Source organism: Elephantulus edwardii, unplaced genomic scaffold, assembly GCF_000299155.1.
Source record: "Elephantulus edwardii isolate Elephantulus edwardi_28Jun2011 unplaced genomic scaffold, EleEdw1.0 scaffold00003, whole genome shotgun sequence".
Taxonomy (NCBI): Eukaryota; Metazoa; Chordata; class Mammalia; order Macroscelidea; family Macroscelididae; genus Elephantulus; species Elephantulus edwardii.
In genome coordinates this window covers 26,818,909-26,834,913 of record NW_006399753.1, presented here as the reverse complement: position 1 = coordinate 26,834,913, position 16,005 = coordinate 26,818,909, and the positions used below count along the sequence as shown (strand labels likewise).

Sequence of the window (16,005 nt, the reverse complement as noted above, 5' to 3'; positions counted from 1 at the left end):
GACAAGAACAAACTGGGAGGAGGGTAGAGAGAATAGTGCAACAATGAATGAATGGAAACCCAAAATCTCTGTAAATGTTTATGAAAATTAATACAGAAAAAAAAATAAAAAATAGGTTTTACCTCAAACACTACTATCTTCAATACATTTTTCTCTTCTTCCTGATAGATACTATAGATATCATCTCTCCTTCAGTGTCAAAAACAGTTGAGAGGAATAACTGTAACTTATCCTTTATCTAGCTTTTCCATCATTTTTCTCTCATACTACTTACAATACTGTCATTACATTAGCTGGATATGTGTTTTATGCCACTAGAAAACCATGAAAGCAGTCATAAAGCAGAGTTTATATAATCCTTATCTTTGTAATATTAACAGTACAAATAATAGTGTTTCCAAAAGTTAATTAATGAAACAAGAAGTGAAAAGGAGGAAGAAGGAAGAAACAGAAAAAAGGAAGGATTTTTTTAAGTCACTGCTGGTCTAATGGGTTCAAATCCACAAGCTGCTCCTCAAGTGAAAGACGGGCAATCTCTTGCCTTGAAAATCTGATGGAGGGTCGGATATGAATCAGCTCTGGCTACATTTCTCCTCTGGCAAAGAGGATTAAATAGCATAAAAATAAAAGTATTCTGAAACCCCAAAACCTTACTCATTGCTATCAAGTTGATTTTGACAAACAACCTTATGGAGCACAAGTTTCAATATAATGAAATATCAAAATAAAGCTATTATTTATAAAACAATAAAGTGAATAATAAAGAATACAGACTACTGAACACATAAACACAGACACTTTCTATAATATTACTATTTCAAATTAACAAAGCGAGTTACCTCTGTACTACCATTTGATATTTTGATCAATCTGTCAACATATTCTCTTGCCTTATCATAACGACCTATGTGCCATAAAAATAAGCCTGCATAATACAGAGCTTTCTCTCCAGCTCCTTTCCGTTGTTCCTTCATTCTGGCATCTGATTCCAGAATGGCTTCTTTATCTGGGAGGAGAAAAAGGCACCAAATCAAAATTGATTCTTAAAAAAAAAAAAACCAGAAAAACATTGATTCTAAATTCATGTTTATTATTGTCAGAGGAATATCAGAGCATGGAATTTGGTTCTTGTCTCCATGTTGTTACTGTTGTTGTTAAGTGTTGATGAGTTGTAGACAACTCATAGCAACCTTATGAACGAAAGACCTGAACACTTGTAGAACTTTCATCAATTCTTCAAGTTCATAGAGTTTCTGGAGGTAAGCTATTTCAGAAGCTAATGCCACTCCTGCTTCCAAGCTTGTTTTAACAGGGGAGCTCCACCAAACACTGTCCACCATGGGTAACTATTATCGCATTTGACACCTCATTGTCACAGTATTTAGCATCACAGCAACCATGAGTTACCACTGTACAGCAAATGGACAGACCAGGGCTATACCACCCAGAAGAATGTTTGAACAAAAATAATTAAAAAAGCAGGCCTGAAGGCCACAAATTAAAATCACTCACCTTTGGCTTGGTAGCATCACTTTCTGTCCACTAGGCCAACAGAGCTCACTCTATGTTGTTGTTGTTTTTAAGTGTCATTGAGAAGTTGTTGCTGTTAGCTACTGATAAATCAAGAACAACTCAAAACGATCCTATGAATAATATAACTTTGCCTTTTTCTGTAGTATCCTCATCTTCACTGATATGCTTGAGCCTACTGTGAAAGTCACCGTGTCAACCCATCTCATTGAAGGTCTTCCTTCTTTGCTAACCCTCCACCTTTCCAAGCTTGATTTCCTTTTCCAAGGATCGACCCCTCCTAATTATATTTCACAGCCAATTATCAACTGAAAATCTGAATATCTTCCAAGAACTGGCTCGTGTGGGGGATGTAAAGACCTTCAATAAGCATTACATTATAGTAAATGAGATTAAAGCTGTACATGAATATATATTTTCACATAATAAGTGGTAAAGTTGGCTGCTGCAGAATAATTTATGTATATGTCTATGTATGTCAATGAAGATAATCTCTATGTACTAATAAAACATGTGTCATGAAGAATATTATAAGAGTGAATGATATATATTCCTTGTGCTTGATGAATGAGGCTTGCCACAAAGGCCTATGAGATAAATAGTTGGAAAAGAGTATCGACCTGGACTGCCAAAAGAACAAACAGCTATGTCATGTAAAAAGTGCAGCTGGAGCACTCCTTGAAGGCAAGGATGGTGAAGATTCAGCTCTCATACATTGGACATGTGAAGCTATTCCTTACAAGGGAATATCGTACTTAGAATAGTGGAGGGTCAGCAAAAGACAGGGACACCTCCATTGTGATAGATTTACACAGGACTGCCGCAATGGGCTTGAGGGTTATCAGAGATGAGAAGGACGGCATAGGATTGGACCGGGTTCAGGTCTGTTGTTCAGAGGGTTGCTTTAAGTTGTACTTAACTTGACAGAACCTAACAACAACAACAACATTTTGATCATATTGCTATAACTGAAAAAAAAAAATTGAACTGAGAAAGAGAATTTGTCCTAAATCTTATCCTTAAATACTGTACCTGGATTAGGACTCATTTTATGAGCATGTATTAGTGCAATTAGTGAACAAAGTGAAACATCTTGTTTATTTTTAATAGCTTCAAATTCTCGAAGAGCTTCTTGTATTTTACCTGAAAATTTAAAAAAAAAAGATTATGAAAAAAGTTTATGCTCAAAGCAAGAAATTAAAATTTCTAAAGCATATTTAATAATTAGCACATACCTTCCATTAATATGCCATAGGCATGATAAAACCTGAAGATTGGGTCACTGCCGTATCTCTTCATTCCTTCACTGGCAACAGTTAGTACATGATGGAAATATCTCTCTTGACAATAGTAATTAATCAAAGTCTGAAAGGAAGTAAAAACTGAAATATAAGATGTTCACATACCTTTAGAAGTCGTTGCTGTTATATGCCATTGTGCTTAGAAGTAGACATTAAATACAATGTGTTTTCCTTAATTTTTTTATATTTTACATTGGTTTACTTTCAAAGTTCATATACACCGTGTTTCACACTATTCTTCAGTCACATTGTGTTTCATACAATAATTCTCATAATGTTTTATAAAATCAATCACTATGAAGCCATACTCATCACCACCCTGTCTTTCCAGATCCCTGCAGGATCGTTCCCATTTCCTTTACCCACCTTCCCTCTAGTCACCAAACTGTGAGACCCTAGGATTTCACGCCTGCCGAACTTACCCCTCTGAAAAAAAAAATAAACAAAATCTTGAATGACCTAAAAGTAATATGATTTTAATGTCAAGTTTCCACTTTTCACCTCTTTCCTTTACCCACATTTTCTTAAACATTTTAGAAACAAAAAAGGGATCTAAATGCCATTTTGTATCTATTTTGTAATGACAAATTAACCTCATGAACAATTTACTGTTAAGAGTGTTTCGTATTTTTTATATCCAAGTGTGGCCAATAAATGATCATCCTCAATAATAATGCTGCTGTTATTGGTCAGTTCCAAAGACCCTTTGTGCAACAGAATAAAACAAAGCCTGCCCCTTTGCCATCCCTACAAACACCCACTGCTGTGCCTAAGCTCCTCTGCAGCCGCTACCTCAGTCCATCTCACAGACGGTCTTCCTCTTTTGAGCTGACCCTCTACTAAGTATGACGTCCTTCTGCAGGGACTGGGGCCTCCTGATAGCATGCCCAAAGTACATGAGAAGAAGACTCTTGCCTTCCAAGGATTATTCTGGCTGCACTTCTTCCAAGGCAGATTTGTTTGTTCTTTTGGTAGTCCACGGTGTGGTCAATATTCTTTACCAATACAATTCAAAGACATCAGTTCTTCTTTGATCATCCTTGTGCATGTTCCATCCAACTTCTAAAGGCAGGTGATATAATTAGAAATGCTATGACTTCAGGTATATCTTACTCTTCAAAGTGACATCCTTACTCTTTAGGAGTTTAAAGGTGTCCTTTGCAGCAGATTCACCCAAAGGAAATAGATCTAGCGCAATGATTAGCAAACTATAGTTTAGAGGTCAATTATAACCTTTAACCTGTTTTACTATGACCAGTAGTAATTAGTAACTATGTAACTATGACCAATTAGTAAACTAATAAATGATATTTGTATCTGTAAATAATGGGGAACTTTGTTGGCCTAGTGGTAAAGAGCTGCACTGTTAACTCAAAGACGTGTAGTTCAAATCCACCAGCTGCTCTGCTTGAGAAAGATGGACAATCTATTCTAGTGCAGTTTACTGCCTCTGAAAAGCCCCTGCAGGGTAGCTATGTGTCAGCCCCAATTAGAAAGTACATAACAACTAACAGCAAATAGTTGAAGAAAAAAAAATAAATAAAAAGAATCCTCTTTCATAACACCTGAAAAACACAAAATTTCAACTTCATGAATAAATTTATGTTGGAATATATCATGCTCCTTTGTTTATACAGGGAGTTCTAGGGGCGGAGTCTATAGAGTAGAGCTGCTAAACAAATGGTGTTTCCAATCCACCAGCCACTCTAACGGACTGCCAAAGAACAAACAAATCAGTCTTAAAAAAGTGCAACCAGAGTGCTGCTCCCCAGAGGCTTTTGTCTCATTTACTTTTGGCATATTTTTAGGAGCAGCTAGTTCTTAGAAAAAAACATCATGGTGAAAAGATGTTGCTACGTGCCACTGAGTCACCTGGGACTCATAGCGACCCTATGTGCAATAGCTCTGAAGCTTGCACTGCCCTGAGCCCATCTTACTGACGCTGACACACAATACCCCTCCCCCCCCATTGCCCCAGTTACTTTATCAATCCATCTCATCCAGGATCTTCCTCTCCTGCACTATTCCTCCACCTTTCCAAGAATGATGTCCTTCCCCAAGGACCAGTCCCTCCTGGCCACATGCCCAAACTATCTGTGACAGAGCTTCAAAACCATAGCCTCCAATGAGAAACATGGTTTCACTCTCTCCAAACAGACCTATTTGTTTTCAAGACACTTCTCCAACACCACAATTTAAAGGCATTGATTCTTCTTCGGTCATCCTTAGTCACTGTCCAGCTCTCTGATGCATAGCAAGTAACGACGAAGACCATGGCCTGGATCAGGTTCACCTTAGTCTCTAGACACTGTTGCTTCTCAGTACTCTGGAGAGGTCCCTGACAGTAGATTTTCCCAGTGCAACTGCTCTTTTGATTTCCTGACTGCTGGTGCCAAGAGTGTTGACTGTGGAAAAAAGCAAGTTGTAAGTGTTAGCAACCTCAATCTCTTCTCCATCTATCATGGTGCTGCTATTTGGCCCAGTGGTGAGATTCTTTCTCTGTCTTCTTGATGTTGAACTTTAATTCATTTGAAGAGAAGAGGCTGTGAGGATGGTGCAGGATAGAGATTCAGATCTGTTGTTCGGAGGATTACTATGAGTCATAGTAACAACAATGTATATAATGTCATAGCCGTGGCATAATAAATTTTCAAATCCAGTAAGATTTACTAACCCCCTCAGAGTTCTAAGCCGTATAATTACAGTGAAGGAACTGGACTAAGTACTGGGAATCAAAGGAAAACCATCTAGCTTTGGTGGCACTGTGATTAGGTCGTCTGGCTGCTAAGTTCTATTTTGTAGAGTTGCTGTGAGTTAGAAAGGATTCAATGGGTCTGGTTTTGGCTCTTGTCAGATTCCTTCTATTCAAACACAAGCTCCAAGACTAAAATAGTTTTGTTTTGTTTTTGCAGTTCATTTTAGTGCCCAGGATAACACCAGATAATATGGCAGTGGTTGTTATGTGCCATTTATTTAACTATGACTCATAGAGACCCTATGAACAATAGCTGTCAACCTTGCTCTATCTTGAGACAATCTCACTGTTTCTGACACACTTGACTCCAATGCCACAGTCACTGTCATCCCACCTAATCCAGGGTCTTCTTCTCCTGCCCTGACCCCCTATCCATTCAAGCATGATGTTCCTCTCCAAGAACTGGTCCCTCTTGGCAACATGATCAAAGTACATCAGAAAGAATTTAAAAAGCCTTCCCTCCATGGAACATCCTGGCCTCACTCTCTCCAGGATAGAACTTTTTGTTTTCTAGGTAGTCTGTGGTATGTTCAATATTCTTCTTCAGCACCACAAACTCAAAGACACTGATTTTTCTTTCATTATGCTTAGTCACTGTTCAGGTCTCTGATGCAAAGCAAGCAATTGAAAAGACCATGGCCTGCATCAGGCACACCTTAGTCTCTAGACTGACATCATTGCTCTTTAGTAACTGAAAGAGATCCCTGACTGCAGACTTGTTCAATGGAATACATCTCCTGATCTCCTGACTGCTGGTACCATGATAACTGATTATGGATCTGAGGAAGAGGAAATCACTGGCAACTTCAATCTTTTCTTCAGCTATCATGATGTCTGTCTACTGGTCCAGTGGTGAGGCTTTTTGTCTTCTTGATGTTGAGATGCAATCTATGTTGAAGCCTGTAGTCTTTGATCTTCTACAGCAAGCATTTCAAGACTCCATTTCCTTTCAGCAAGCAAGCAAGGTTGTGAGTCTTCCTCCAATCCTGATGCCACATTCTTCTTCAGTGTCCAGTTTCTTAAATGATTTGCTCAGTGTACAGACTGAATAGGTAAGGTGAATGCACACAATCCTGACACACATTGTCCATGATTTTAAATCATGGAAATCTTCCCTCGCTGTGTTCCTACGACAGCTTCTTGGTCTAGGTTTGTTTTGCAGACCTGCATTTTTACTTGTTGAATGGCTGTATCAGTGTTAAGTGATGAAAGACCACTCGGGGTTACTTTATCTGGTGAAAAACTCTATTAAATGGCTCACAACAGATTAATAAATATGACAAATAAATTAACTGGGTGTGTCATCCTCATCAGGGATTGTAAATTTGGAAAGAGCCTTTGATTCTGTAGTAAAGTGTTATGAGGTGGGGAGTGACAGATCGATAGAATCTCTGTTGTAGTGAAGAAACGTAAATTTCCCCCCCACGGATTAGTAAGGAACAAGAAGTCAATCCGTGTTTACTTGGCCAATCCAATATTGCTCCTCCCTTTGAAGTCTCACATTGTTTTAAAATATAAATTCCTTGTTTCTTTTACTATGAAATGGGAAGGAGGAACTAGTTTGCTATATAAGTCCTTCAAAATTGCACCCTGAGTGGCAATGCCGTGTGTTAGTCGAGTTTTTCTACAAATGCTCCGCAAAAGTTAAACACAAGGTGGACCAGGTGGTATTTTGGGCCAGCGGCTGTGGGATCGCAGTCTGGATGTCGCGACTCCACAGGCCGGTCTGGACGAGCAGCCGAGGAAAGCAGGCGATAGGCCCGCAACCCAGGTCGGGTGACACCGGTCGAGCCAAGCCCCCCCTCAAACGCCAAAGACCCCCCCAGAGTAGTACTGGGCCCGCTAAATCCACGCAGCCCTCTCCACACCCCACCCGACGCAACCCCCAAAGCAAACCGCAGTAGGCCGCGGATGCCCGCCGGGCGTCTCACCTTGAGCCCCTCTGAGTCCATGGCTGCCCGCAGACTGGGCGGTGGAGCCCAAGGCCGAGCGATCCCCACAATCGCGCAGGACAGCACCAGGTGGAAGGCCCGTGGAGGCCCAAACTCGCCTTGTGCGCCGGGACTTGGTGAGAGGGGCGGGACAGGACGTGCTGCCATTGGCTGGTGGTAGGAGGGCGGGGAAGATTAGCGCTGCCATTGGCTGTTGGCAGCAGGGCGGAGCCTTGTGGCAGAGATTGTGGGAGGTGCCGGGCGAAGAGGAGGGATCCCGAGGGAGGGTTGGGAGGGCGCCGCCGAGGATTCCGGCTGGGAAGGGATGCTACCAGATAGTGGGGCTGGACGTGGCCGTTGGAAAAATGGACTTTGGGGAAGGTCGGTGGGCGACTAAGGAATAAAGGAAGTGGACGAGGCTGTGGGAAAAGATCAGATATCTTTGCTTTTTTTTCTCACTTCCTACTCTTTCTCAGACTGCAAAGAAAGACCATTTTCTGTTATTTGTGCCCTAGCCAATTACTGCTTTCCGCATTGCAGGTATCTGCAGGCTTTGCCAGCGCGTGGGAAATCCTCCAACTTTTCACGTGTAATCATTGCATTATGGCCACAAGGTGGCGCAAGGGGAATAATCACAAGTTCTTAAAAAATGAGCTTTGGGAGCTCATTTTTTTTGCAGAAACTGCTGCAATCCCCTACTTGAAGTTGGTATACATATAAAATAAGCCCGTTTTTAACCGATCTGCAAATGCAGTAAACAAAGTTGTGGTTTTGTTGTTGTTGCATTGCTGCTGGTTTTAAAACAAAACAAACCCTTTCTCAATAATGTTCCTGTCAGGCAGCGTCAGCTGGAGATTGATGTCTTTATCTTAGAGAATAGGACTATGATGGTCCTCTTTGCTCTTAAAGAGATTGAAAAATAGTGGAAATTATTTAAGTATCTTTTACATGGTTACGAAATTTCTATCTTTAGTTTTAGCAATATCTTGCCTTAGTTAATAAATGTTTAGCTTACTTTAGCTATATTGGAGTTTCTCAGGGACTCAACAAACATTAACTTTTGTGTCTTTTTCTGCCAGCAGATTATGCACAAGGTCCCTGGGGAGACTGACCTGTGCCGGATTGTTGTTGTTGTTATGTGCCGTCGAGTCGCTTGTGACTCCTAGTGACCCTATGTACAGCCCTAAACTCTGTTCTGTCCTGTGCCAATCGCACTGTCTCCGACACACTCATCCCGATTACCCCAGTCACTGAATCAATACATCTCCTAGAGGGCCTTCCCCTCCTGCACCTGCCCTCCACCCTCCCAAGCATGATGTCCTTCTCCAAGGACCGGTCTCTTCTTACAACATGACCAAAGCATGTCAGACGAAGCCTCAGAATCCCTGCCTCCAAGTAGCAGTCCGGTTTAACCCTCTTCAGGATACCTATAAACTGTTGGTTGGTTTCTACCCAGCAGCAAGATTGGGGGTGGGGGGTGGAAGTAACCTGGTGATCTGTGAGATTAACCCACTGCCCTGAGAGCATTAAAACTCAGCAATCCTTCTGGTGCCAAGTCCTTAAGGAGTTGCTCAGCTCACTCAAAGGCAGTTTCTCTGGTGATTAGAATTTAACAGCTGTTCTGCCAGAGATAGGCAATCTCCTCTTCTGCTGTTTACACACTCTGAAAATCCACTGGAGGGTCAACTATAAGTTGATCTGATTGGACTGAGTGGATTATAGTTTGAATGTGCAATTTTTAGAGGAGACTCCCTACTTTTCTCCACTGAAGCAGCTGTTGTACTCAAGCCATTGACCCTTTTGTATTAACAGCCAGGCATTTCGAGCAAGATCAAACCTAAGAAATAGGACAGTTCTGCTCTGTAATACACGGACCTACTGTAATACACGGTCTTGCTCTGTAATACATGAGTTACAATCAACTCAAAGACAATAAAGAAGGTTACCATGAGTCAGAACTTGTGACAGTGTTAAGAGACAGCACAGCCTTTAAGCCAGGCTCCAAGGCAAAGCAATATTTTTCATTCATTTCGTTTTGAAGAGCATTCAGCAAAAAAAAATGTCATTCCCATTGAGTCAGAAAAGACTCATAGCTGACCTTCCAGTGTGTTTTCAAAGACTGTCAATCACACAGAAGGAGGTTGCCCATCTTTCTCATTCAGAGCTGTTAGTAGATTCCAATTGCCAGAAAGGTGCCACCTTCGGGTGTGTAGTGTTACTATCGATTTAACCACCAGAGCTCCTCTGAGTGTACCTAAAAAAGTTGGAAGAAATGATGGAGTAGATTTTAAAAAGGAACTCTAGAAGACAAAATAAAGTATTATACTGAAATGTGCAAAGTTCTGGAGTTAAGAAACAAAAAGGAAGAGACCGTTCAGTATCTCTCAAACTGAAAAAAAGATTCAAGTCTCCGTAGTGAAGGACTCTATGGATCCTTTCACCAGCTCTATGGATTCTCGAAATGAAAACTGCTGGGATTTATGCCCTGGAACTTTTGTTCATAAATCCATTTATAGCAGCATGTTAGTTTGTGGTAGTGTATGCTTTCTCCTTGCATCTTCATTTTTTAAAAAATGTCAAGTGAACATTTAAAAGTACAATGAGAGTGAATTTTGGGGGAGGGGATGTGTAGGGAGAAAAGTGCACCAATGAATGACTGGAAACCCTAAGTCTCTGTAAACTTTCATTAAAATTAATTTTTAAAAAATAATTTTAATGAACATTTACAGAGAATTTGGATTTCCATTCATTCATTGCTGCACTTCTCTACCCGCCCAGCCCTCTCCCGACACCCCCCATAAAATTAATTTTTTAAAAAAACCAAAAACCTGATAATACTAAAAGTTCTAAAAGATAATTTTAGAGCTCTGATAGTGTAGCATGTTATTTGCTGGACTGCTGGGGGAAAAAAATCACTGGTTCAGCAGCCTAGAGAATGAAAGATGGACAGTCTCCTTTGGTAAAGATTTAGCTTTGGAAACCGGAAGGAGGATCACTGTTGTTGTTGTGCCATGGAGTCAGAACCAACTCATAGCTCATCCTGTGGCAGGTTTTCAGAGGCAGTGTAATTGCATGATAGCAGATTGCCTATCTTTGACCTGTTGGCAGATTTGAACTGTGTACCTTTGGGTTGGCAGCACAGCTCCTTCCTACTAGGTCACCAGAGCTCCCTACTAGGAGTCAGAATTGACTAAACAGGAATGGGTAGTGTGCCTGGGGGAGGAGTGGCTGTATTTCCAAATGCCCTTCTGGATTCTCATTCTTCTTGCTCCAAGTACATAGTTATTTTTGCTTTTGTAGTTGGATGGACACAAATTGCTTTGGAACTGCACTGTCTTATAAAGTAGACGCTAGTCTCTTGATGCTATTTAAATTAAAATGAAATAATGTTAAAAGTTAAATTCGTCACTTTTACTAGTCACTTATAGATGTCTGTGATCACAGAAAATTCTATTAGACAATCCTTTAGAAAGCTTTAGGACCCTCTTGTAAAAGAATACATTTGTTAAATCAAAACAGTGAGTTAAGTACCTTGTAGGACTTGAGGATCCAGGGAAGTACCAGTGAGGCAATGAGCTTCACCTTGGTATATTCAACACTCTTAGTTCTTAAACTGACATTGTTCTAGACATTATTGTTGTTGGGTACTGTGAAGCTTTGTCTGACATACTTTGGGCATGTTGTAAGGAGGGACATCATGTTTGGCAGAGTGGAGAGGCGGCGAAAGAGAGGAAGACCTTCGATGAGATGGATCGATTCTGTGACTGGAGTGGTGGGAAAGAGTGTGTTTGAGATGGCTAGGTTGGCACAGGATAGAACAGCAGTTAGAGCTCTTGTACATAGCGTCGCTATGAGTCACAAGCGACTCGATGGCACATAAAAACAATAAAACCTTTGGCTTGGTTGCATCGCTTTCAGTCCACTGGGCCAGCTGATCACTCTCTATGTTGATGTTACTGTTGTTAAGTTCTGTTGAGTCGCAGGAGACTCACAGCGACCCTATGAAGGAGAGTCCTCAACACTTGTGTGTCTCTCATCCTCTCTCCAGGTTCAGCTTCCAACTAGACATGTTTAATTATATAGGTATGAATTGGAAAAATGGTGGGTTAGAGGTAAGAAGCTGTACTGCAATTCAGAAAATGTGGGGTTCAAATCCACCAACTGCTCCTCTGGAGAAAGACAGTTAATCTCCTCCCATGTGATTAACTGCCTCTGAGAACCTCAGGCGAGAAAGACAGGTAATCAATCTCCTCCCATGTGATTAACTGCCTCTGAGAACCCGCCTGAGGATAAGGTATAGCTTGGGTTCCAACTCTTCAGTACACAACAAACAACAACATAGGTGAAGCAGAAATATAACGTTATAAGTAGAAAAGATTTTACACTTTAGAATTTGGTAACCAAGTGAGTTTAATCTTCACTAAAAAATAGTTAAAATCACTGGTAATAATTAAGTTAAATATTATATACAAACATTAGGTTTAAAAAAAAAACCCACCAAAACCCAGGAAACTAATGTAGTTTTGGTCACTGGGGGACATTGTTGCCCCATAAAAAAGTTGACCAGTAGTTCACAAGCTTAATAGTAAATCAAAATCTCCTGGAGGGGTGTCTAACTACAAATTGCTACACCTGCAGTAGATCTAAGGTAAAACCTAAGGTTATAAGTCTCTAACACGTTTCCAAGTAGTGTTGACGCTGCTGTCTGCTGATCATAATTTGAGAACTCTAAGTTAAAAACTCAGTTAAAAATGAAAAAAAAAAGTTGTTGTTGAGTGCCATCGAGTCAAGCACAACCCATAGAACCCTATGAAGAAAAGACCCGAACCCTGTTCTATAACTATTGTAGTTTCTCTAAGTTCATACAGTTTCCTTCCTGAGGCATGTTGTTTAGAAAGTGGATGCCAAACCCGATTTGAAATCTATGTTAATCCAGGATCTACACCTAACACTGTCCAACATGGATAACCATTATGACATTTGACAGACCAGTGGCATAGTTACCTCAATACAGCAAATTGACAGATTAGTTCTGTGCCACTCAGGAGTATTGTGTTAGTCCCAAACACAATTAATACCAGGTCCAACCAACTTTTAAATACAAAGGCCCACACACCAGGTCTTGCCCCACTCTAAACAAGAGGTTTTCCCTGCCCACATCTCATTGTTAGCTAAATCCATTGTTAGCAAATCCAGTCTTCTCATACGTGATTGTGAATGAAATAAAAAATAACCAAACAGTCCACACCTGACCCTCAACCAAAACAAAAAAAGTTCTTAGTCCTGCCAATATTGGCTTTCCACCCCTCCCCGCAAGATTCCATCTCATGTCAGGTCTCCAACTTGGCCATAGATGTTGATGCATAGGAGCAAGATAGGCATCTTACATTTTCTTGCTTATTGAATTAGCTGTGATATTAATACCATTGTTGTTATGGACTGTGGACTGGTAACCAACTATAGCTTACCCTCCAGCAGGTTTTCAGCGTAAGTAAATTTCACAGGAGGAGATTACCCATCTTTCTGCCAATCTTGAATCTCAATGTTTGCCTTTGAATCAGCCGCTCAACTCCTTACCACTTAGCTGCCAGAGCTCAGCACCAAGACTATTAATTTGCTAAATTTGCTTCATCTTAAAAAGGTAATGCACGGTTATGAAGATCAATTTGTATTACCAGGCTGACTTTTAGCTAAGGTAAGAAGGTTGTGTGTAGTCATAGGACCCCTTCTACCCTGCGTGTGTGTGTGTGTGTGTGTGTGTGTGTGTGTGTGTGCGCGCGCGCGCGCGCGCACACGCACATCAGTAGACAATAAGGCCTTTGTAGGGAGCTCCTGTGGCCTAGTGGTAGGAAGCTGCACTGCAATTCCAAAGGTATGTGGTTCGAAGGTATGTGGGAGGAGGATGAGCAGTCTACTCCTTTGTTATTAACTGCCTTTGAAATTCTCCTGGAGGATTAGCTATGAGTTGGTTCCAAACTGATGGCACACAATAACGACAAGGACTTTGTAGCAAATCACAGTTTCTATAGGGCTGAAGGGAGCTCTGTTGAGTTAGCGGTAAGGAGTTGCACTGCAAACCCAAAAGCATGTGATTCCAAAGATGTGCTATCTCTGTTTACTACCTCTGCAAACCCACTAGAGGGTCAGCTATGAGTTGGTTCTGACTAGACCATACATAACAACAATATATGGCTAAAAAGAACATGTGTAATAGATGAGACATAGCTATCACCCTTTAGTTTCTGGTACTAATTAACTTAGGTCTAGACAGGACTAAAACCCTACACATTGTTGTTATAAGAGAAGCTCTCAAAATGTGTACTTATGTTTTACTGGCCCTAAAATTCACTAGTTCATTTTCCTATTTTTAAAGGAAACTAGAATTTTCAAGGGTGATTTTATTTTGTTGAATTAATGCCAAAAGTTGCACAGAAGAAGATCGCCCATCTTTCTCCTTCCAGAACTGGTAGATCAGAGTCTTTGGGTTGACAGTACAACCCTTTGTGCACTAAACTTCCACTACTCAGAAGAAATTATTTTAGATTGACTTAAAAATCTAAGCTATATGTTTACTTAATTTACTATTTTTCATTTCAGTAGCTTATTTTATGCCATTTGTCTAAAAAGATTTTGAAACTAGGTTGTTGTTGTGTGTCACCAAGTTGGAACTGACTCTACTGGGTTTTCAGAGGCAGTAAATCACACAGGAAGAGGCTGACCATCCTTCTCCTATGAGCAGCTGGTGGATTCAAGCTCTGTACCTTTAGGATTGCAATGCAATTTCTCATACTTGGCCACCAGAGAGAGCTCCCTGAAACTAGGCTGAGTTTTGAAAATTCATTCCATATTTATAGTTCTCTGGAAGAATATGGAACAGTACCTTAGGGATTTTTAAATAGAAAATGCTTTTAATCAAGTTGTAGTTACAACTCTGAAAAAAAAATGAACTCAACTTGAACAGTATTTCTTTCGGGCTATAGAAGTATAGTTTCATTTTTTAAGTTTGTCAATTTTGCTACCATAATTTTGTTATCAAAACAATCTTGTTTGAGTACTGTAATTAAAATATACCTACTTAGAAAGGTTGGTAATCAGTATCTGTCACAATCCTTTACACTGATTTAAAGGGAAAACTGTATAACTGAGTGAGACAAGCCTATTGTAAGCATAATAATGAATAGATTTTGTTGTTGTTAAGTTCCATCAAGTTGTAGGCTACTCATAGGGACCTGGACACTTGTATAACTTTCATCCTTTGTCCAGGTTCATAGGGTTTCCAGAGGCAAGCTATTTCAGAAGTAGATTCTACTCCTGCTTCCAAGCTTGTTTTAATTGGGGAGCTCCACTAAACACTGTCCACCATGGGTAACCATTCTCACATTTGACACATCAACTTCACAGCCACCATGAGTTACCTCTGTACAGCAAGTAGACAGACCAAGGCTATATGAACTATATGACCTAGAAGAATGTTTGAACAAAATTAAAAACAGCCCTGAGGGCTGCGGATTAGAGTCACCCACCTTTGGCTTGGTAGCTTCACTTTCTGTCCACTAGGCCAACTGACTCACCTTCATTGCTGTTCAGTTGGAAGCCACTCATAGCTGGTCATTGAGTGGGTGTTCAGAGATTATAATTCTCATAGGAGGAGATTACTCATCTTCCTTCCACAGAGAAATTGGTGGATGCAAACCATCAGAAAGGTGCCAGCTTTGGGTTGACAACACAACTCCCTCCAGACTATGCCACCAAAGCTTCCTAATTTAAGTTTCTTATTTATCACTTCATAAGATTAAATACTGACTAGCCCTAAATGTGCTAATACTTGCCTTAATTCTTCAACTTTAATGTATTTTCCTTTTAATTCTAAAGTCAGTTAAGTTTTAGAATAATAATGTATGTTCATGCTGCTTCTCCTTGTAGAGAGGGCAGTCTGTACATGTTGCTTTATGCTGAATTCACAGCAAGACAGTAAGTTACCATCTTTATGGTTTTGTTTTATTGTGGTGGTGTTATGTGCTGTCAAGTCGCTTGCGACTCGTATAGCAAACCCATATACAACAGCTCTGAACCCTGCTCTATGCTGAGATAAACTTATCATCTCTGACACACTTACCCCAATTACCCCCGTCACTGACTCAATCCATCTCATCCAGGGTCTTCCTCTCTTGCTCTGTCTCTCTACCCTTCCAAACATGATAGTTTTGGTTTATTAAATTTCAGTATATTGCAAAAGATACTATCAATGCAATTTATAATTCCCATTTACACAAATTCAACTTTTTAAAATGCAGAAAAACCAAGCACTGTTTTCCACCATGGAAATAAGACAGTGTAGAAAATGGACACAGTTCCTGCCCTTCAGATACCTTACTGTAGTAGAATTCTTTTTTCTAGAAGAGACGTTGGGGGACAAAAAGAAATAGTGTCACTATATAACCTGCATTATGCAGATGACACAATCCTACTTGCTGAAACTGAAGAAGAC

At 40.3% G+C, this 16,005-nt stretch overlaps 1 protein-coding gene across 1 annotated transcript in view; it reads right to left on the bottom strand.

Moving 5' to 3' along the window:
* The window catches only part of TTC21B (tetratricopeptide repeat domain 21B), a 102,235-nt gene extending 94,697 nt beyond the window's left edge, over positions 1–7,538 (bottom strand). The window contains exons 1-4 of the mRNA XM_006879482.1: positions 7,518–7,538; positions 2,766–2,895; positions 2,563–2,673; positions 840–1,006 (exon numbers count right to left, since the gene is read on the bottom strand). Coding sequence (XP_006879544.1) covers positions 840–1,006; positions 2,563–2,673; positions 2,766–2,895; positions 7,518–7,538 — 429 coding nt within the window. The remainder of the gene's footprint in view (positions 1–839; positions 1,007–2,562; positions 2,674–2,765; positions 2,896–7,517) is intronic.
* Between the last annotated feature and the right edge of the window lie 8,467 nt (positions 7,539–16,005).